Source organism: Anolis sagrei, chromosome 5, assembly GCF_037176765.1.
Source record: "Anolis sagrei isolate rAnoSag1 chromosome 5, rAnoSag1.mat, whole genome shotgun sequence".
In the NCBI taxonomy this organism is placed as follows: domain Eukaryota; kingdom Metazoa; phylum Chordata; class Lepidosauria; order Squamata; family Dactyloidae; genus Anolis; species Anolis sagrei.
The window spans coordinates 75,804,848-75,827,921 of NC_090025.1; the positions used below are offsets into that span (position 1 = coordinate 75,804,848).

The 23,074-nt window shown below is 38.0% G+C and overlaps 1 protein-coding gene across 11 annotated transcripts in view; it reads left to right on the forward strand.

Moving 5' to 3' along the window:
- The window catches only part of FRYL (FRY like transcription coactivator), a 178,028-nt gene extending 155,854 nt beyond the window's left edge, over positions 1-22,174 (forward strand). For 9 of the 11 annotated variants that reach the window (XM_067468777.1, XM_067468779.1, XM_067468778.1 and 6 more), the window contains 8 exons: positions 1,310-1,514; positions 1,823-1,972; positions 3,565-3,663; positions 11,207-11,275; positions 14,708-14,725; positions 15,555-15,665; positions 18,632-18,828; positions 20,281-22,174. In XM_067468777.1, the coding sequence (XP_067324878.1) occupies positions 1,310-1,514; positions 1,823-1,972; positions 3,565-3,663; positions 11,207-11,275; positions 14,708-14,725; positions 15,555-15,665; positions 18,632-18,828; positions 20,281-20,536 (1,105 nt within the window). In that variant the 3' untranslated portion in view covers positions 20,537-22,174. The remainder of the gene's footprint in view (positions 1-1,309; positions 1,515-1,822; positions 1,973-3,564; positions 3,664-11,206; positions 11,276-14,707; positions 14,726-15,554; positions 15,666-18,631; positions 18,829-20,280) is intronic. The other 2 variants (XM_067468772.1, XM_067468776.1) reach the window with 1 other exon arrangement.
- The last annotated feature ends 900 nt before the right edge of the window (positions 22,175-23,074 follow it).

The following is a 23,074-nucleotide window of genomic DNA, read 5'->3' on the forward strand; positions in this document are numbered from 1 at the left end:
AATGTAGTACTGCTTTAAGGTAGTAAATAATATACATTGAAATAATTTATTTTAAATGTTTTTTAATATCTTGTTAACTACTAGATGTGGAGAAGGCAAAGGGCATTGTCTTTAGTATTATATTTATTCTTGTATAAGGCAACTTCATCTACAAGTTGAGGGAAGGTTTTGAAAAATTAAGAATTAAGATAACAGTATTTATGCTGACCTCTAGACAAGTCCATCTAGGTTTTTAGGGTTGATTTTTTACTAGATTTTCTAGACCTATACATGAGTATATAAAATAGCTTAGAGATGGAAAGGCCTTAAAAATTTTTTTCATTTTTTCCAGAAAAATTGTAGGTGGGGGGAAGTGTGTAGAAACAAAAAGTCATAGGAACAAAACGTCTCATTAAGGTTTCCATGTTTTATAGTTTGAATACCATGTTATTCATATATGTGTATGTTTGTGTGTGTGTGTGTATAATTTAACAATGGAAAATCACATATCCTATATACTTTTCACTTGGGGGGAAATTGTTTTTTCCCCATTTTTCTGGGGTTTTTTCCAGGCCTTCCCATCTCTAGATTAGCTACATTTCATTCAGTTAGAAGTTTTGATATAAAGTCCAAATGGTAAATCACTGTGAAGTTTGGATGACTTAAATTCAGTAACTAAGGGTCCTGATGTATCAAGATTGTTATTGACTACAGTTGTGGCACAGAATGTCATCCTTGAACAATAATCATATAGAAGTATTAACCATACCCCTCATTAATCTAACCTGAAAAATCACACTATAAGTAAGGAAGAACATTTTAAATTCAGTTATTATACTGTAGTGAGTCCAGTTGTAATGTGCTTTTAAGTCATATGCTTATGAATGATGCTAGTAGAATATACTATTTCAGAACCTGAAAGAGAGATACTGACAAACTTTTTATTAAACATTCTTCTTAGTATAATGTTCCATTTTATCACTTCCATTTTCTCAGCAAAAACTAAGCTTAATGTTTTATATGTGTCATTGAAAAGTATTGTATATATGAAGTGTGGCAATAGATGTATACTAATGAAACCAGAGGTTCATCAAAATCTGTGTGAAATGTATTCCTTTTATGAATTCCTATTAGGTTAAACAAAAAGGCCACTGTTTGATCCATAGTTTGTTAAATATTGGAAACTGAATGCTTTACCAGTCTTAGAATCCAAAACTGTCATGCCCAAGTAAGGTTGTACGTTTAAAATGGGTTTAGTTAGGCCAAATAAAATAATCTAAAATAGTAAAATAGTATTTCTTCATCATATTTATATTTCCTGTTTTGACAGTCAAGATGAAGAACAAGATGGTTTTCCAGAAGTACAGACATCTCCCCCACCGTCTCCATTTCTTTCTGCCATATTGGCAGCTTTTCAACCCCAGGTGTATGATGATGAAGAGGAGGCTTGGCGTTGCCATGTGAATCAGCTGCTGACTGATACAGATGGATCGTCTGCTGTCTATACATTTCACATATTTTCTAAGTTGTTTCAGGTAATTTTCTTTGTCCTCAAATGTTCTTGTGCTGTGATTATAGAAAAAAAGCCATCTATCTGTAAGCCGCTCTGAGTCCCCTTCGGGGTCGAGAAGAGCAAGGTATAAATACAGTAAATAATAATAATTGTCCATTCCGCATACATGACAGGGAAGTGGAAGTCCACATATGCCAATAGGAGATTTATCTCGTTTAGATTTTTTGAAATATCTTTTGACTCGCTCTGTTCATCTGTTACCCTTTCTGTTACCTTCCAAACAAAAATAAATGCTGAAATAAGTAAATATTTGTTTGTTTATTTTTTTAGATCATTCAAAGGAAGTTTGGGGCTATAACCCATGAATCTGTCAGTTTTCTTGGTGAGAATCTGCAACGAATTGGAGCAAAATTTAAAAGTTCACTGGAAGTAATGATGTTGTGTTCAGAATGCCCCACTGTTTTTGTTGATGCAGAAACGGTAATTATTTATATTTCTTTAAAGAACCTGAATGTTTACCTAGTGGCACTTATGGCCAAGGTGCTGAATGTTCTGCCTTTTGGAGTGTATGTTGTAAAAGTAAACCATGTTGCCTTCAATATGTACCATAATGAAATTGTATGGGGATGGGCAGTACTACTAAACTTCCTTAGCCTCCTAAATTCGTCAGTTAGTCTTGTTCATTTTACTTAATTTGTCTGAAGTACTTTTTAATTGGCTCAGTTTAATTGCTTTTGACTCTTGTTATTTTGAGCTGGTCATTGACCGTAATAAAGTGAACTTGACTTGATTCTGTTATTAGTTTAATTATATATATATTTAATTTTTCTGCGATATTAATTTTAAATCACTATCTGTTTTTACATCCCACAAACTATGAACACATGATTTCCCAAAACTATGAAACTGAAATTATCCCTAATATGTAAAGAATAATATTAAATTGCATCCCTGTATAACAACCTCAGCTATCTCATTGTCTTCGTTAACTGTAATTTGTAGGCATGGGCAATCCATGGTTCTAAAGTACTTACAAACTAGGGGGCGCTGGTGCTTTGCTGGTGGTGAACATTTCAGAACTCTTAACAAAACTTTCAAAATTTCATTATAAATGGCAGTTCCAAATTGATTCTGTCATAAAAAATAACCAATAATGAAATAATGATGAAAATTTGAAAGTTTTGTTAGAGTTTTGACATTATCACCACCAGAACTTTAGCAACACTTTAGAAGCAAAGCACCAGCACCTTCTAGTTTTGTAAGTACTTTAGAACCATTTAGAACCATGAGTTGCCTATGCCTCATGATTTGTAGGTGCTTCAGCAAAAATACATATAGTCATGACGTGCTCCACATGATACATGATTCTTTGGATCATGTGATTTAATGATTTTAAGTTATATATGTAGTAATTAGCTATTATCATTTATTTGTTTTATTGTATGTTGGTATTGAATTTTTGCCGTTGGTATGTTGAAAGGCCGTATAGAACTACAGTAAATAAATAAATAAATAAAATTCTATTTCATACTTCACTACTAATTCCTTCCAACTAGTCATTCTTTTATTGTCATTTAGCATGTTCAATTTCACTGCTCTGTATCTTTTTTCCCTAAACTTTTATTTACTTCTCTAAATCTTGAGTACTGCTTAAACCATCGCCAGTGAATCACGTAACAAACGGTGACACCTTTTTTTTAAAAAAAAAAGTACACTTAAATATTTAATTTCTAAAAATTCAGCCATATTAATATGTTTATGTAGTTCCTTACTTATGTTCATAATGTGCCAAACAAATAACAGTGTTACTTGAAGAACTGTGTTCTTGGCAGTACCATACCTCTGGGTTTGGTTAAAGATCAGAAAACAGATTGCCATCAAAGAATTTGAGTAACTCCCCTATCACTTGGAATTTTGCCATGGAGATATTAGAAAGCATTAACTTTTCTCACTAGGTATTCAAGACCTGCTTGGATTTCAGAAGCTGAAATATCCAGTATAAAGATCTTATCAATATGTATGTTTCATGCGGTATTATTAGTGTGGTCCTCAAATACTTCTTTTTATTGCAGTTGGTCTCCTGTGGTTTATTAGAAACACTGAAGTTCAGCGTTCTAGAGCTTCAAGAACATCTGGATACTTACAATGCAAGAAGAGAGTCAGCAGAAGAGGTAAATGTACAATATTGCAAGGTCTGTTTGCATTTAGCAAGCAACTGATATTTTATAGGAAGACTAAAGAAGCTTATTATTATTACTATTTCTTTGTGTAATCTGATCTGAGGAGACCAAAATTCTAAACCAATTCATCCATTGCTTCCATCGTTCAATATTTTTTCTTCTGCCTTGACATCTGGTTGACAATCTTTCCCCCTCCCCTTCCCTATGTATAAATATATAAACTTTTTATTTCATTTAGATCAGAGCTTCTTAAATTTTTTCCACTTGTGACCCCTTTCCTCCCAATAAAATTCTACATGACCCCAGGTGTATAGTAAAAATAAAGGTTTCCCCTTGACATTAAGTCTAGTTGTGTCCAACTCTCAGGGGTGGTGCTCACCTCCATTTCTAAGCCAAAGAGCCGGTGTTGTCTGTAGACTCCTCCTAGATCATGTGGCCAGCATGACTGCATGAAGCACTATTACCTTCCTGCTGAATCGGTACCGATTGATCTACTCACATTCACATGTTTTCGAACCGCTAGGTTGGCAGAAGTTGGGGCTAATAGTGGGTACTTGCCCCACTTCCTGTATTCAGATCTATACTAGGTGTATAAGTATATAACGTAGATATATAAAGCAAACATTTACGGATAACAAATCAGAATTTGCAGGGCTGATTTTCCTTTTTATGCAGCCGGAGCATTTTCTATAGAGTGCCCTGTAAACACTGCACGTTGTTGCTGATCGATTTATGTAAAGGTTGGCATTCAGAAATATTTTTCAGTTGCCAAAGTTTTTGCTAAGGGGGCCCCATTTGGGTTTGGGATCACAATTTAAGAGGCAATAATGTATATAGCATTTCTAATACATGGGTTATTAGATAGCAGTTATGGCAACATTAGGAGATTTATCAAAAAAGGAGATAAAAATTGCTGCATCAGATGAGGATAGAGAAGACGCTTTGCTCAAACAGATAAAAGGAAATGGCTGCTGAATGAGGGGTGGTGGTGCTGAAACCACTCAGATACTTGTAACCAGATGCTCAAGTTATAGACCATGAGAGTGTAAACAAAAGCACTACTGCTGTTCAGTTGAGCATTGGCAGGCATATCTGAACATGCTACAGAATCAATATTTTAAAAGATTTTTAAAATGTACAATGGGTTAAACCCTTGTGCTGCTGAATTGCTGGCCTGAAGGTTGGCAGTTCGAATCTCTGAGACAGTGTGAGTTCCCGTCTGTCAGCCCTAGCTCCTGCCAACCTAGCAGTTTGAAAACATGCAAATGTGAGTAGATAAATAGGTACCGCTTCATCGAGAAAAAGCAGAGAGGCTCCAAGTAATCTTGCCAACCACACGACCAAGAAATGATAATGACCAAGAAGTGATAATACAGTCTCCTCGGCTTGAAAACGGAGAAAAAGCACCTCCCCTAGAGCCAAAGATGATCACTGTTCCCAGAAGTCGGAAATAAAAGGAGAAGTCTTTACCTTTGTTTGTGTTTGTGTGTTTCATTGTTTGTGATTGTAAAGGCATTGAATGTTTGCCTATGTCTGCTGTAAATGCTGTAATCTGCTCTGATTTGCAAGTTTTTGAGTGGGATCCATCCATTTGCATGTGAGAAGATTGCATAGTTAATAGTGAGGGCATCTGCCTAGAAGTAGCCTGGCTTTTGTTTCCTTTGAATTGTTTGCTTCCTGGAGGCCTCCTGTGCCTGGGTGATGTTCTTTAGTCACTGTCTTCATTCTGGTGTTTTTCAATACTGGTAGCCAAATTTCGTTCATTTTCATGGTTTCCTCCTGTTGAAATTGTCCATGTGCTTGTGGGTTTCAGTGGCTTCTCTTTGTAGTCTGACAAAGTGGTTGTCAGAGTGGTCCAGAATATCTGTGATCTGAAATAATATTCTGTGCACAGCTTGGTTTATCATGTGTTCTGCTGTTGCTTTTTTTCTGGCTGAAATCTGCAGTGCCTTTCATGTTCTTTGATACATGTCTGGGCACTGCGTTTGATGTAGACTATTTAGACTTGTCCACAGCTACACAATATTCAATAGAGTAATGAAGTAGTTAGAGGATCCCTCTTATCCTTTGCTGAACGTAGCATTTGTTGAACTTTCTTAGTGGATCTGTTGATTGTTTGTGCGGTAATGTTTCTTAATCAATTTTCTGTGGTTCCCTTGATATATGGTAAGAACACTTTCCCTCAAAATGGCTATTTATCTTTATTCCTGTGGCTTGTTCTTGATCTTGCAGCTTTTCTATGTCTGTAATAGAGTAACCCATTAGCCTGCAGAGCCTAGCTTTGGTGGAAAGATATTCGTATGTACAAAACGATATTAAGCTAACTTCACTACATATAATGAGTTAAGAAATGAACATTTAAAATTCAGCCATGTTAATATTTTATGTAGGTCCTTAGTCATGTTTGTAATCTCATACAAATGACCGTATCACAGAAATTGATTTGAAATTATTTAGTCAAACTTGATTGTGATGAATTTAAGACAGTGATGAACGTAAGCAACATAGACAATTTAAGTATAATGAAATTGTCACATTTATTAAGTAGATGAGAAACCTCAGGAAAACAAGGAAATTTTCAAAGTGGCACAGATGCAAAGTTTGAATCAAGGGTTTGGAAAAATCAAGCAATGCAAAAGAGAGAAATAGTTCAAATACAATGGATGGTTTGTCACTTGCAGATTCAAAAAGCTCACTAGAGGGGGAGCTAGAAGATGAGAGACAAGGTTCAGAATTGAAGGACTGGCAGTCTTCAGGTGAAAATTGTGTAATGTAGGGTGCTGGCATGGTTTATTTTTACTTTCTAAATATGAGAAATTTGATAGTTTTTTCTCTTCTGAAGGTGGCCTTCAGCAAATCCTTCCTTCTTAGATGCCAGCATACCACACAGTTTTCTAGTCACTTTGAAATGTCCCGGTTCAGAATATCTCCTTTGTAGCATACAGAGAATGGCACATTGAGTACTTCCTCTTGTGTGTGGAAGAAAAAGACAAAAGTTCCATCCCTGCAGTTTCCAATTTTTCTTCATCTTCGTTTTACCTATTTTGTTTCTTCTCGCCTAATCTGGCTGAATTGAGAGTGAAACCTAAAGCAAGGGTTAATATTTTCTATCTAAACTAAGCTGGAGTAATAAGAAATACCATGTTTATGGACTGGAACAAAGTGCAATATAATCTGACATGATGCCACAAGAATGTGAACGTATATTGTTGTTTTAAACTATTTATTTTATGATAGTTTATACTTATTATCAATGTATTTGGATTTGTTTACATGATTGAAATATGTTGTAAGCTGGTTTGGGTCCCGTGAGAGAAAAAAGTAGGATATAAATTTAGATATTATTATTATTATTATTATTATTATTATTATTATTTCTTTCCTATTGCCCTTATTTAGCCTAGGCAAGAACAAGGAGACATTTTGAATTATGTCCTGTCATTGCCTGGGCTTTGTTGTTGTTCATTCGTCCGGTCGCTTCCGACTCTTCGTGACCTTATGGGCTGGTCCATGAGGTCACGAAGAGTTGGAAGCGACTGAACGAATGAACAACAACAAAACCCAGGCAATGGCAGGACATATTTCAAAATGTCTTCTTCTTCTGCACACAATAATGTACTTTCACAGTAAATATCCTATGTCTCAATTGCAGTTTTTAATCAATGTATGTATGACAATCTTACTGTGTTATGTAGGTCTAGGTGTGAGATCAGAGGTCATTTAACTTGCGACTGGGGACTGGTGTGGGCATTAATTGCACTGAAGTGGAAAATTGGATGCTTAATGCCATCAGTGAAACTGCAAATATACTAATACTCATGTCCTCATTCATTCAGACTCGTTTAAATGCAATGTGAATGTATAAAATAATTGTAATTATTAACTCTTAATCTCACTCATGTCTATCTAATTATTTTCAAAGGCAGCAATGCTAAAGAGGAATAACATTGGGTTTCCTTAAGATTTTTTCATAATGTTAGTTAGATTATTCTATTACAAAGAGTTGTTATCAAATATGACAAAAGTTTGAATACACAGGGTTTTGTATTCAGGACAAGTTTGTTTTTCTGGATGTAAACTGTGAAATTAATTCGTGCTGTCTGAAGGGCTTCAGTTGCTTCAGAAATACCCGGGTGACCTATGTACACCTTTGGCCTGCCCTCATCACTCACAAAGGCAGCACTGAAAAACAGGCAGAATACAGGAATAGATCCCTAGGCAGTCTTTAGTAGTGTCACTGTAGAAAATTTATGTTTAAAGCCTCACTTGCACTAGGATGACAGAGGTCACTAAAGCTACTAGTCATCGAGCTCTTGTTCATAAATAACATCCAGACTGCTTTGAGATTTTCAAACGCAGAGACAGCAATAATACCCAAAATGTAGTGTTAGTAGAATTTATTAATTGCCAGAAAAAATATTAAATAGACATTTTAGGTCCTTCAAATACTTTAGTAGAACTCAACCATTTACACAAATAGGAAGACTGATGTATATATGGAACCTACTAAGTGTGCCACACTTAGGAAGGCTGTATGTTGCCAAATATTGGACTTACATTGTGTTTGGAATATCTATTCATGGAACGAAACTGATTTCAGTACTGAAACCTCACTCTGGAACATATATGTGGATTTCAGCAAGGCAAAGCATGATGTGGAAGTGAATGCACAGTGATATAAATTAACAGTATGCAAATATATTGTAGAGCAGGGAGAAACTGAATCTTGGCTGGTGTGGCTGCTTATCTTTTCATAGTTTATCCTTTATTTAGGCTGGATAGGAATGAGCCCAGAGCAACATGACCCTGTTTTGTGCAACCTCCAACCCAACCTAATGTTCAGGAGCGGAGCAGGTGATATAAAAACAGATATAGCTGTAGGACTCTGTCAGGGCAGTCTGTTTGCCTCTGTTTCCTTTGCTATTGACCTCGTACTTTTTGTCTAAATTTATCTGAGACAGAGAATTTGTTTTGCCTTAAGCTCTTTTGGTATGTTTCTTAAGCTTTTCTCTTCACCCTGTTAACTTTCAGTTCACATTTGTCGTAAGTAAGCATATTTATCTAGTGTAAAAATACTACTTGTGTTATATGGGATCATATATCAATCTATTCAGATATAAATAGAAGGAAAGGAAGTGAGATCACAGGCAAATATGGTACATAATTAAGCAGTTGCTTAAAGAAATCTTCATTAGACAGATCGAAAGGAGAATGTGAAGGACTGATTAGGAAAGTCCGTCCCAGAAGGCTTATTGATCCAGATGGATTCCTGATGGCTCTTGGGGATTTTCCTGCCACTTCAGTAGGCGATTCTGTCAAAGCTCTCCTTTTATAAAGCAGAGCCACATCGGCTCCCTGGTACTTTAGAAAGTTGGTGGTGATGAAGCAAGCGAAATGGGGACTAAAGCAGCATTGGTGGACCAAGCATAGTCTAGTGCAGGCGTCCTCAAACTAAGGCCCGGGGGCCGGATAAGTCCCTCCAAGGTCATTTACCTGGCCCTCACTCAAGTCTGAAATGACTTGAAAGCACATAACAACAACAACAACAATCTTATCTCATCAGCCAAAAGCAGGCCCACACTTCCCAGTGAAATTCTAATAAGTTTATATTTGTTTAAATTGTTCTTCATTTTAATTATTGTATTGTTTTTAAGTGTTTTTTGTACTACAAATAAGATATGTGCAGTGTGCATAGGAATTCATTCATGGTTTTTATTTTTTCAAATTATAATCCGGCCCTCCAACAGTTTGAGGGACTGCGACCTGGCCCTCTGTTTAAAAAGTTTGAGGACCCTTGGTCTAGAGCTCATTTAAAAGCCTATGCTTGTGCGCCAGCTGTGTCCATACCTTGAGACGCCAGACTTGGCTATGGTAGTCCACGCCTTAGTCACATCCTACTGCAACACTCTCTATGTGGGTCTGCCTTTGAAGACAGTTCAGAAGCTTCAACTGGTGCAGAAATCAGCAGCCAGATTACTAACTGGAGCTCCATACAGGGAGAGATCCACTTCCATGTTGTGGCAGCTCCACTGGCTGTCGGTTTGCCTCCGAGCTAGATACAAAGTGCTGATCATTACGTTTAAAACCCTAAGTAGTTAAGGCCCACGCTATTTGACAAATCACATCTCCTCCTGCAAACAACTCGGACATTGCAATTAGTGGGGAGGCCCTGCTCTCAGTCCCACCCCGTCGCAAGTACAGCTGGTGGGAACAAGAGAAAGGGACTTCTCTGTCATCGCCCCCCACATCTGGAACTTCTTCCCTAAAGAAATAAAAATGGCCCCTCTCCTTTAAAAAACTATTAAAAACCCATATTTACTCATTAGCATATGGAGAGGAGGAATATTAGATGACTACACATAGCTAATATACCTCCAACTGGAAATTGCTTTTGTACTCTGCCTTTGTTAGTGCTGTTGACTCGGTTGATATTACTGGCTACATAATCAATGTTAAATATTATTGTAACGGAACCTTTGTAACCTTTGGTGGTTTTTTAAATTTATGTTAATATTTTTGTTAAATATAATTTAATTGACAGATCATTCTAAGTTGTGTGTTATAATTTGGTCTTAGATGTTGGCTTATTTTGAGATTTGGCTAGTTCATTATTGTATGTGTATCTATGGTTGTATCAAGGCATTGAATGGTTGTCTTTTTCGTTTGTTGAAATCTGCCCTGAGTCCCTTCGGGGAGCTAAGGCAGAATATAAATGTTGTTGTTCTTAGTGTGAAGTAAGTAGGGGGGAATCCTCCATGAGCACCAAAGGTCATCAGGACTGGAGGATCTTAATAGAGCTCACAGAATTCTGTTGTTCTTCCTCTACCTTTTATACATTAGAAACGCAACAGGATATTAGTGGAGAAGCCATAAAATTTTCAATTTTCCCTTGAAATTGTGCATTCTGCCCACAAGCTAAAGCTCAAGGGTAAGACAAAATAGGTATTTGGCCCTACGTACTAGCAAATATACTCTACATATCTGTTTTGAGTTATTTATTGTCATATTGTGTTATCAGCTAAAGGAGAGGGAAGAACAGATGTACAGATGTATTGGCATCACTGCCACTAATTAGAATTGACATCACAGTGTTTAGAAAACATCAGTCATTCTCTAGATAAGTGTACGCTTGTAGCTAATTCACTAAGTAGTCATTATTAAATTGAGTTGATGGAAGTAATGTTTTTCTTCTTTTCTGGTGTACATAGGTAAACGAAAAAGTCATTATAGCATCCAGTAAGACTCATGGGAGAGCATTTAGGTGGCTCCATCATGGCTTCAAATTATATTTTGAAATATATTTAGCATTAAACAAAGTTTTAGAATAATGATTCCTTCTCTTCTCTCTGTGAATAAGGCATCCACCATATATATTGCCAGATCATCTCCAGAGAAGTCTCCTCAATCAGTAAATTCTTACTGTCAAGCGAAATACATTCTCTCGGTTCTTCAGGCCCTTCCATGGTCTTTCTTGTTATGATTAAGCTGCGTTTTCCCGAAAGTTTCAGGTTTCTTCTTTTTTATTATTTTTCAGTGGCTGAAAGATTGCAAAAGGACATTTGGTACAGATGACGGTATTCATGGAACCACCACAGATGCTCAGGTTGGTATCTGCTTCCACTTACTGGCTCCATTTCATGTCGTATATTAATAAGAAATCTCTCTGTGTGCCTTAGCAATAGTGTTGATGTTCTGAGACAGAGTAAAAATGTTAAAGTTTTTTTTTCATTTCAGTTATCAACAACCATCTGTGGGGAAAATGTGGAGTGTTATAAGTATTGGCTTAAGAATAATGGATTCTTTTTTCCCCATTAAAGTCAGAAGCCCGGCTTCGGTCTGGTTTTAATAACACAGTGCCGATAAGCAAAGCTGATAGCATCTGCGTACCGGCACATGCCTGCCTTTATGCAGCTGTAGTTGCAAGCCAACGAATTGGTATTCTGCCTCTCTACTGATCAGATAAATTAGTGTCTAGGGCAGAAGCCATGCTGGATCTAATCTAATTAGTCCTGGGCACATACCTATGACCTGCCTAGCAGGGTTTGTTTGAAACAATTAGTAGAGTGATTGAAAATCTTGTCTGTTCTATATTGGCAAAAGGCCCTCCTGTACAGAACAGGTATTTGTTTTAGAGCAGTGGTTCTCAACCTGGGGTCCCCAAATGTTTTTGGCCTACAACTCCCAGAAATCCCAGCCAGTTTACCAGCTGTTAGGATTTCTGGGAGTTGAAGGCCAAAAACATCTGGGGACCCCAGGTTGAGAATCACTGTTTTAGAGGAATGTATTTCCAGCACTTTGTGATTGGAACAAGTCTGTCTGTAACACAGGAAAGAACCTTAGCAGCAGAGGTAGTCTGTTTTCCTCGACAGGAAGCAGAATTTATAAAGCTACTAAGAATACTTATTTATCTATTTATTTATTTGCAGTATTTACCCGTATATAAATAATATAAATATAAATAAGACAACCCCCAACTTTTCCAGTTAAAATATAGAGTTTGGGATATACTCGCCGTATAAGACTACCCCTCTTCCAACATACACCAAATAAAATTTTTAAAAGCATCAGATTTGATTTCAGTATGGTAATTTTCCTATTACTGTACCTCCTTCTCTGCCTCTCAGATCTCGCACATGCACCACTTCACTGCAGTCTTCAGGAGCGAGATCTGAGAGGCAGAGGAGGAGGTACGGTAATAGGATACAAGGGCGGGCCAGACAGGTAAAAGAGTTGTGTTTTTTTGGGCCCAGACCCACTCTATCTCTTTTCTCCATACCCCGGGCACCCTGGACGCCTGCAGCTTGCTCCGCCCTTCACTTACACCTTCCCAGTGAGGCGCCCCTTCATCTCACTATCGGGACCGCATTAAGTCCACGAATCCTGATGAATGGATTTTCTTCTATCATATTTGTACAGCGTCGCCGTTAATGCTTTCATACAGTTGCTGCATACGGCAGGATGCGGCCACTACCATTTTTGAGCTCCCTCCACAATAAGCAGCAACCACGGATTCTCAAGTCCGGATTGGAAGTTTCAGCACCCGCTCTATAAGACTACTCCCGCATATAAGACGACTCCCATGCATAAGGTTACTCCAGTGTATAAGACAACTCCCGTGTATAAAACTACTCCCGCGTATAAGATGACCCCTGACTTTTGAGAAGATCTTCTTGGGTTAAAAAGTAGTCTTATACACCAGAATATATGGTATATTCCACCCTTCTCACCCCTCAGGGGACTCAGGGCGGATTACAATGTACCTATACATGGCAAGCATTCAATGCCATAGATACACAGCATATATAGACAGACACTCAAAGGCTATTTAACATTCCAGCTTTTCATGAGGGTAATCTGGCCACCAGGGGAGCTGTAGCTTCACTGTCCATTTGTGACACTGATAAAGTACTTCCTCATTCCTTGCAGGCTTGCTGGGGATGTTTATGGCATCATAAATTAGTTAAATTAGCCTCCCCTCATAGGTGGTACCTAAATTTCCTACTTGAGAGATGCAACTGTCTTTCGGGCTGCAAAGGTCAACAGCAAGCTACACAAATTGGTCGGAAGCTCACTCTGACCCGGGCTGGCTTCGAACTCATGACCTTTCGGTCAGTAGTGATCTTAATGCAGCTGATTCCCAGCCAGCTGCACCACAGTCCCGGTGCTATCTTTTTTCACCAGATTCTTTATAATTCTTTTCATTTTAACTGAATCCCTTCTTATGTATAAGCAGAAAAATAACACTAGATGCCAAAAGTTAAAGCATGGTAGGTTGCATCGAATAATATGTATCTGTGACCATGGCCATATAGCCCGAAAAAACCTACAACAACCCAGTGATTCCGGCCATGAAAACCTTCGACAATACATTGAACATCTCTACGTGGAGAAACTGTTCCATGACACACGAAAATTGGAAAAACTAAGGACCAGGAAAGCACATCTACTGTGCTCCCTGAGTTTCCTTCTACGCTGCAGAGACACAGATATCATCCCACAATTTCTCGCAGCCAAAAGGACTTTCAGAACACTGCCTCTCTAGACCATGGCCATATACCAAAAACCTACAACAATATGTATCTGCTGTAAAACAAACAGTGTATAACAAATGTATTGAATCATGATAAAATAATAAAAATATCATAAAAATAACTGAATTCCTTCTAATTTCCCCATTTGTCTCTTATTTAGAGGAATGAGAGACCAGAAAAGAAGGGGAAGTAGAATTTGTGAAGGCTTATCTTTTGTCAGACGTTTTGCCTTTTGTTTCTCCCAGGAGGGGACAATAAAGGGATTAATCACTGCCTAATGCAAACATTGCTAGTTGTTCCTCTCCTGTATTGTTCAGAATAGTAGTTTAGCTGTTGATATTTACTGTAGAACATACAACAACCTGCTTGCCATCCTCCAGACATAGTCACACCACATTATTGTGCTGAGGAAGACAGCTAGGGTCCTTGTTTAGGCTGGCAACTCTTCAGAGTAGCTTCTAGCCCTGGGCAGCTAAAAATATTGTTATTTGTATTTGATATTCCGAGAAAAATACCTGATTTTTTTTCTCACAGATTAGTAATATCCTTCCTTCCCCATCTCACTCTCATGCTTTTTTCTGCAGCATACACTCTAATGTGATACTGTAGGGAACAATGTGATTGTATCAATTTTTAGATTGATATAATTCCTTAGAAACGTGTGAAGTTTGTTTACTGTTTTGATGAATAGATGCTTCCAGATTTTATCTCCAATGTTTCCTTAGTCCAGTTTAGGGTTAGAATTTTACGGATATTTCCTACTTGTCACAATATAATTTTGTCATATTGTGTGAGAGCAGAGCAAGTAGTATATCTACCAATCCTTTAAAGTCCAATTAGTCTTTTTATACATGCATTGACTCTTTCTTTGAGACTTAGGTGTTTTTTTCTCCTTTTAGTTTTATCTGGGAGAACTAAGACCCCATCTAGAATGAACTTCTATACTAATTCTTTATCTTTTTTCTTTTTCGTATTTTTTGTGACCCGCACACCTTCTTGCTTAGCATTTGGAAATTCTAGCAGTAAGTGATGGCTCTTGATTTATCAAATATTTAACCATGCCAGCAAACAAACTGGCTTCCATTTTTGTCTCTTGTCCATATGTGGTGTACCTTTGTCTCATAATAAATTATTATCGTATTAATGTTTGCTTCAGTTCTCTAACGCCTGAATCGTCAGCCACGCTTAGATGGTAAAAATCTATAATCTATACCAAGTGATTCCATTCCCATTTGCTTTGCTTTGTTTTGTTATTCTTAAACAACATTAACCATCTCCTTTGATATATCTACATGTAAAAATAAACAGAGAAAGTTTAATACAAATTTGATCAAAACTTTGAAGTTGTTACACTACTCAGTAACCAAAAAGACTAAGAACATGTATTTCCATAAATTTACTAACTGGGGGAAGAAACATGTTTGTGTAAAATATTATCTTTGATATACGAACTAGAATTAGAGTTGACATTACGAAAAGAAAAAGAAGCAATCTCTCCCCTGCTAGAGCATGGCATTTCTGAAATGTCATAAAAATTCCTTTCTCTTTTTTTTCTTCCTTGGAAATACAATTGCCCTTCTTAAAAGGTAAAGTTTATATATAATCCGTAAGGGCAGTGCCACTTTTTATTCTTAATTATGAGTGTTGACGTGACTGCAACTTCCATCTTTTTTCATCTTCTTGCTACATTAGTTTGTATATCTTTTTAACATTTCCTTCTCTGTAGTAAGCAAATAATTTTTATATTGTAAATTTTGTATCAGAAAGCTATGTATGACTTATTGTCTGATTGTCATATACCTAATTAGCGCACTGCCGATAATGACTTTGTGTATTTTTTTTCATTTATAGGAGTTAGAATTGTGTCGAAGGCTATATAAATTGCATTTCCAGTTGCTGCTTCTCTTCCAAGCCTATTGTAAACTTATAAGCCAAGTGGATGTGATTAAAAAGGAAGCAGAGGTAAAGAAGAGACCACTGTCTTTGTATTGGATTCTTTGGTTAGAGAGGAAAATCTTGGTGGTGGTATTGTAAACAATCTTTTCTTGAAAGGTTAAGCGTATTCGCAAAGAAAAGACCATAAATGTGCATTACACTATGCAACGCAATTTTTATTCCTGGGTTATAAATGTCATTTCCTAATTGGTCCTATCATAAAAACATGGAAAAGGTTTATTAAACTGCAAAAACTTTGTTTTGAGGGCCATTCTGCAGCACAAAGTCATTGCTAATTTTTTTCAGTGAATATCTCACAAAGTCTCAACCAATTCAACAGTGAATATCTCACAAAGTCTCAACCAATTCAAGCGGCCACAAAAACAAAGTTTCTGAAGTATAACAACTACTTTCAAAGTTGTTTTGTTTTTGTTTTGTTTTTTGTCATGTCAGGAGCAACTTGAGAAACTGCAAATTGCTTCTGGTGTGAGAGAATTGGCCGTCTGCAAGGACGTTGCCCAGGGGATGCCCGGATGATTTGATGTTTTTCTCATCCTTGTGAGAGGCTTCTCTCATGTCCCTGTATGAGGAGCTGGAGCTGATAGAGGGAGCTCATCCGCCTCTCCCCGGTTCAAACCTGCGACCTGTCAGTCTTCAGTCCTGCCAGCACAGAGGTTTAACCCACTGCGCCACCGGTGGCTCCCCACACAATTAAACAGGAAATAACACTTTCAAACCAGGAACAGATTTTTTTTCAAATTTTGTTACATAGTGTTATGAACAATTATATGCTACCTTCTGTTGTATTTCTATTGGTGCTTAACCAGTTTGCAATCTGCTACCTGAAGCATTGCTCAAAGAAAATTTTATTGATGCAAACCTCAACTTCCCACATACCAAATGTTTCAAATATTCAGATTGTGGACATTCAGTGCACTTAACTGATGAGCATTTGAAGCAAGATTTTTAGTATTCCTCTGATAGTTGTTTATATGTGCATGCCTTCAGGTCACCTGTATTTCATAGGGTTTTCAAGGAGTACTCAGAGGTGGTTTTGCCAGTTCTTTCCTCTGACATAGAGCCTCCAACCCTGGTATTCGTTGGTAGTTTCCCATCCAAGTACTAACCAAGGCTGATCCTGCTTAACTTCCAAGATCAGGCGTATTCCGGTGCCTTTAGAGCAGGCCTCTTCAGCCTGTGATGCTCCAGGTGTTTGGGACTCCAACTCCCAGAAGCCCTAACCTGCTTGTTCAATGGTCAGGAATTCTGGGAGCTGAAGCCCAAGACATGGAAGTTGAATAGGTCATTGGGGTGTATTCATAGAAATCGATAAATTCCAGCACATAAGCTGTTATTATTATTATTTTGTCGTGTCAGCAGTGACTTGAGAAACTGCAAGTCGCTTCTGGTGTGAGAGAATTGGCTGTCTGCAAGGACGGTGCCCAGGGGAAGCCATCCTTGTGGGAAGCTTCTCTCATGTCCCCGCTTGAGGAGCTGGAGCTGACAGAGGGAGCTCATCTGCGCTCTCCCTGGATTCGAACCTGCCACCTATCGGTCTTCAGTCCTACCAGCACAAGGGTTTAACCCACTGCGCCACTGGGGGCTCCTATAAGCTGTTATGAGAATATAGTTACATTTATTTAAAAACTTTAAAATTTGTTTCTTCCCGTTTAAAATATTTATATTGCATTCCCTCACTGTGACGGTCTACACTCTTGTTATAATCAACCCTTATTCAAAAGTGCTTGAATTTGCATTGCTGCTTTTTGAATTGAAGCAGCACATAAAGCAGAGAGACTTAAATGCTGTGTCTGAAGCCGCCATAGCATTTAGCACTATGAGGACAGATCCTATGAGACAGTTTCCTAGATAATTTTCTGGTACTTCTCATTGTTAACTCACTTATATCCTGCTTTTTCTCCAAACTGGATTTAAAGGCAGCTTACATGTTCTGGCTCAGGCTGTCAAAGAGCTTGATACAGGCATAATGATAATATAATAACAAACTTTATTTAATACCCCGCCACCATCTCCTCAATGGGGACTCGGGGTGTCTTACATGAGGCCAATCCCAACAGCATATTGCAATAAAGTAAAACCAAAATACAATAACAACACAGTAAAATACATACAACATGTAAGTATAAAAACGATAAAGCAAAAGCGGGAGAGAAACCTTCATACAAATGGGGAAATATACTCTGGGGACAAAAACCGTTGAAGGGGAGCAACTGTGTATGATAATATGGCTACTCTCCAAAAGCACATCGGAAAAGCCAGGTTTTGAGATCCCTCTTGAAAATTTCTAAGTGGGGGCCTTCCTAATCTCACCATGCAACGAGTTCCAGAGTTGGGGGGGCCACAGAGGAGAAGGCTCTCTCCCTTGTGCTTACAAGATGAGCCTGTGGTAATGGTGAGGGCGAAAGGAGAGCCTCCCCCGAGGATCTAAGAGCTCAGGCTGGTTCACGGAGAGAGATCCCGTCACGAAAAGTGGGGAGTGGTATTGGAAGGGAAGGCAGAGACACAGCAGGGGAAAGAACACAGATGGATTGTGTCAATACCAGCGATCTTGGTGGGTCTATATATAGCAGTGGTTCTCAACCTGTGAGTTCCCAGATGTTTTGGCCTTCAACTCCCAGAAATCCTAACAGCCAGTAAACTGACTGGGATTTTTAGAAGTTGTAGGCCAAACCACTTGGGGCCCACAGACTGAGAACCACTGATCCATGGGACGAATATAACCCAGATTCATATGGTTGGGATTGGGGTTATACCAGGTATGTGGCCCTCCAGGTGGCCCTCCAATCTCCACAATTCCTAACCCCGCTGCTAGGAATTGTGGGAGTTGATGCTCAAAACACCTAGAGGGCTGAAGTTTGCCCATACCTGATTTACACCCTCTTAAATTTTTAGTAAACACAAAGAACATTCTGTCACCGAAGCTTAAATTGACTTCAGTTGAAAATTGATCTTTTGTTTTTGTTTTGCTTTAGGTAATAAATATGTCAGAGGAGCTTGCACAGCTAGAGGTTTTTCTGAAGGAAGCAGAATCCGCTTCTGACAGTGGCATCGAAGAAATGGAAATCTCAGAGGCTTCCCAGGCCAGCACTGAGACTGCCATTCACTCTCTTATTGAAACCATGAGGAGCAAAGAATTTGTGTCTGCGATAGCACAGGTCAAAGCCTTCAGGTACAGTGGAGCCAAATGTGTTATGTTTCTCAATATCAAAAGAGGAAATTTTAAATCATTTTTTAAATATAGTAAAATTAAGTAAAAGTAGAAGTTTCGTGTACATTGTTGGAATGATAGATTTAGAATGGTGTGCATAAGCCTAGAACATTGCAAATACAAAGACTTGTGAAAGATGTCTCAGAGAAATAATGATAATTTTATTTATTTATTTCCGACATTTATATGCCACCCTTCTCACCCCGAAGGGAACTCAGGGTGGCTTACAAGATATATATACATACAATATATTATATTATTAGCATAGTACAATATCAGTATTAAATATTACTATATTGTACTGTACCATTATATTGTAATACTACCTGTCCCCTGCCACGCTTTGCTGTGGCCCAGTCTGGTGATCTGGAAAATAAAGTAATGAGAAAGTGTTAGTTTCTAATACATGTAATTTCTTTATGCTAGTGGGTAAACAGTATTTGTTTACTGTATTGTTGAAGGCTTTCATGGCCGGAATCACTGGACTGTTGTAGGCTTTTTTCGGGCTATATGGCCATGTTCTAGAGGCATTCTCTCGCAGGAGAGAATGCCTCTAGAACATGGCCATATAGCCCGAAAAACCCTACAACAACCCAGTATTTGTTTACCTTTTCTTGCCCTAGTGAAGGGAGTTGGACTGAATGGCCTTAAGTATTTTCTATTGGTCATAAGGGTTCTGTGTGGGAATTTGGCGCAATTCTATCGTTGGTGGGGTTCAGAATGCTCTTTGATTGTAGGTGAACTATAAATCCAAGTAACTATAACTCCCAAATATCAAGGTCTATTTTCCCCCAAACTCTATCTGTGTTCATATTTGGGCATATGGAATATTCGTGCCAAATTTGGTCCAGATCCATCATTGTTTGAGTCCACAGTGCTCTCTGGATGTAGGTGAACTACAACTCCCAAACTCAAGGTCAATGCCCACCAAACCCTTCTAGTGTTTTGTGTTAGTCATGGGAGTCCTGTATGTCACGTTTGGTTCAATGCCATAATTGGTGGAGTTCAGAATGCTCTTTGGTTGTAGGTGAAATATACATCCCAGCAACTAAAACTCCCAAATGACTAAATGAATTGTTTTGAGTGATGGCCACTCCTTAGGTTAGTAGGTGTCTTGTGGCCAAATTTGGTGGCAATTCATCCAGTGGAGTTCATAAGTTCTGTTAATACCACAATTGGTGGAGTTCAGAATGTTCTTTGATTGTAGGTGAACTATAAATCCCAGCAACTACAACTCCCAAATGACAAAATCAATTTTTTTTAGTGAAGAACACACATTGGGTTGTTAGGTGTATGCTGTCCAAATTTGGTGTCAATTGGCCCATTGGTTTTTGATTTCTGTTAATCCCACAAACGAACATTACATTTTTATTTATATAGATTATTAGTAATTAGTAATTTTCCTCCTTCCAGGTGCATTTGGCCCAATGATATATTCGGCAACCCTGAAGATGATCCCATACAAACTCTGCTACACATATATTTCCGTCACCAGACACTGGGTCAGACTGGCAGCTTTGCAGTGGTTGGCTCAAAGCAAGATATGTCAGAAGCCAGTTCAAAGCTAATGGAACTGAATTTAGAAATCCGGGAATCCCTGCGGATGGTGCAGTCATATCAGCTTCTTGCCAAACATACAGCTGTGAGAAGTTTGAGCACTGGATTTTGAAACACTGTCCCACAGAAAGACTAAAGCTAAAGTCTCATTATTATCCGGCACCTTTCATATCTGTTGAAAAACCTGCTCTTTCCGGAAGGCATCATATTTTTGATGACTATTAAAGAACGTCACTGGAAGAAGCGATAGAATTCAGAGGCGAGGATCTTGGAAACTCACGGCATCTTAATGCTTTCTTCCAAAGTGGCGATATGGGCAGCGTGAACACTTTTTAAATAATAATCTTATAAAAACTGCATTAGAAAAAAGGGCTATAAACAATGCCTATAACTGCATTCTTTTCTGCAACAGCAGAAATGTAAGAGTTGTTGCAATAACAGCCTCTCCATACTGAGACTATGTAAAGCGGGGGAAATGAGGCTAAAATCAAGGCTGAAGACCTATGAGGTTTTCAGGCAGTTAAAAAATAATAATCGTAACAATGTCTGATGTATACAGTTGGCGACGTCGCGAGAAATGTGCTGTCAGAATGCAAGAGTTAAAACTGCAAACCGTATGGATTCATCAAAACGTTGTATTTAGTTCTGTCTGGTCATGGTGGATTATGTGTGAAAGTTGGAATGAATGTTTCTCTGACAATTGCATTTTGAAGGTATGGATGATGTGCGATGAGGTCTGAGCATGCCTATCGAAAGCACTGCAAGATTATTTTGGGTGGGAAATATTTTTAGCTCTAACTTCTAATTTGTAAATGTTAAGGCATTTAATAATATTTTAAAACTGGAATTTCCAGTTTTCAAAAAAAAATGATAATATATCTCTAACTTGTTGAGAATGCTGCTCAGTTTTCTGATCAGTGCTTATTGATAACGGACTAACCAAAAAGTAGCTGCCTGCAGAGACTTTAAGATGTATATTAAAGATTTATGTTGCCCCTCCGCAACTCATTAGGAAAGTTAACTTATTTTATCCTGTACATATTCTAGAAATTGTATAGTGTAAAATTCAGTATTTTTGTTGAACAATGCACTGTTACATGAGAATAGTGTATAAAGCTAAGCAAGGGAGGGGTGCAAGAATAGTGGCTGTTAATAGACAACATGACCATGGAATACATGACCAATTATCTCTGTATTCTGCAGAGTTCGGGAGGTTTAAACTCACGTGTGTCTGTCTTTATGACTCGTATTTAAAGCTAAGGAATTTGGGACTGTATATAGAAGGGAAAGACCATTTGGTTTCCAAACTCTACAATATATTTCAAAAATCGGTAGCACAAGATTAACTAAACTCTGTTGAAACCAAAACAATTTTATATAATCAAAAAGTATGAATGTAGTCCCGCGATTCCTCTAATTCAGAAGGAATAAAGGTCTGTATTTTGGGCATCTGTCTTTCCCACTGTGATTTCAACAAAAACATTTCAAAAAACTGGCTCTGAAAATTCCAGACTGTAGAATGTAGACACAAATCTCTTTAGCATGGCCTTTTTGTTTCCTTGGGGAAATTAACCCTATTAGACATGTAATTATGCTGAAATGCATTAATTGAACGCACTGTGCATATTCTTGGACTGCTGATAGAAGTTCTGTTACATTTCCAAATCTCTTGTTTAACTAGACATGGCACATTCATAATCATAATCACTGTATTTTTCTTTTGACTCTGATAAAATTTAATTATTTTGAAGACTCTGTGGTACTGTAGATGGTGTTCTTAATTATTTAATAAGGTCTTACAGGGCTATATGTAGTTTTTAGTGGTGTATCATACTTTTTACATCTTTTATCAGCCTCATTTTTGTGTTTTTGTTTTGGGGAGGGCCCAGTAAAATAAAAATTCCTATCTGCTACTTTGTGTATTTTCTCAAGAGGATGTGGTGAGTGAGGCAGAAACCGGAATATCGTTTACATACCCCTGTTGTGCCTATCACATGTTTACCTCTCATCCTAATTCAATTTTTCCTCTGTTCATGCTTATCTTTGGTTTTGTTTTTTGCATGCTCTCCTCAGTTCTTCAGTTTTGCATGTTCTCTTTATTTGAAGAAGACACCTGACGCTATCAATAATCAAGCAACAGTAACTGTGAGGACAAGATTCCTCCTACTGCAGTTATTCAGTTTTAGTGTAATCGTGTTGACATATCCTCAATCCAAAGATCTTACAAAGGAAGCAAAGGGAATAGAGCTCTGCAGCTACATATTTATTTATTGTGTCATCAGCAACCATACCATTGTATTACATTTCTAACAGAACAAAACAAACAGATAAAAAAAACACAAATTTTGCAAACTTGGTAGTTGATTAAATGTCCTTTGACTAGTATCTGGCCACTTGGAGCGGCTCTGGTGTTGCCGCAAGAAGGTCCTCCATTGTGCACGTAGTAGGGCTCAGGTTGCATTGCAGCAGGTGTCAGTGGTTTGCTCTTCTCCACACTCGCATGTCATGGATTCAACTTTGTAGCCCCATTTCTTAAGATTGGCTCTGCATCTCGTGGTGCCAGAGCGCAGTCTGTTCAGCACCTTCCAAGTCGCCCAGTCTTCTGTGTGCCCAGGAGGGAGTCTCTCATCTAGTATCACCCACGGATTGA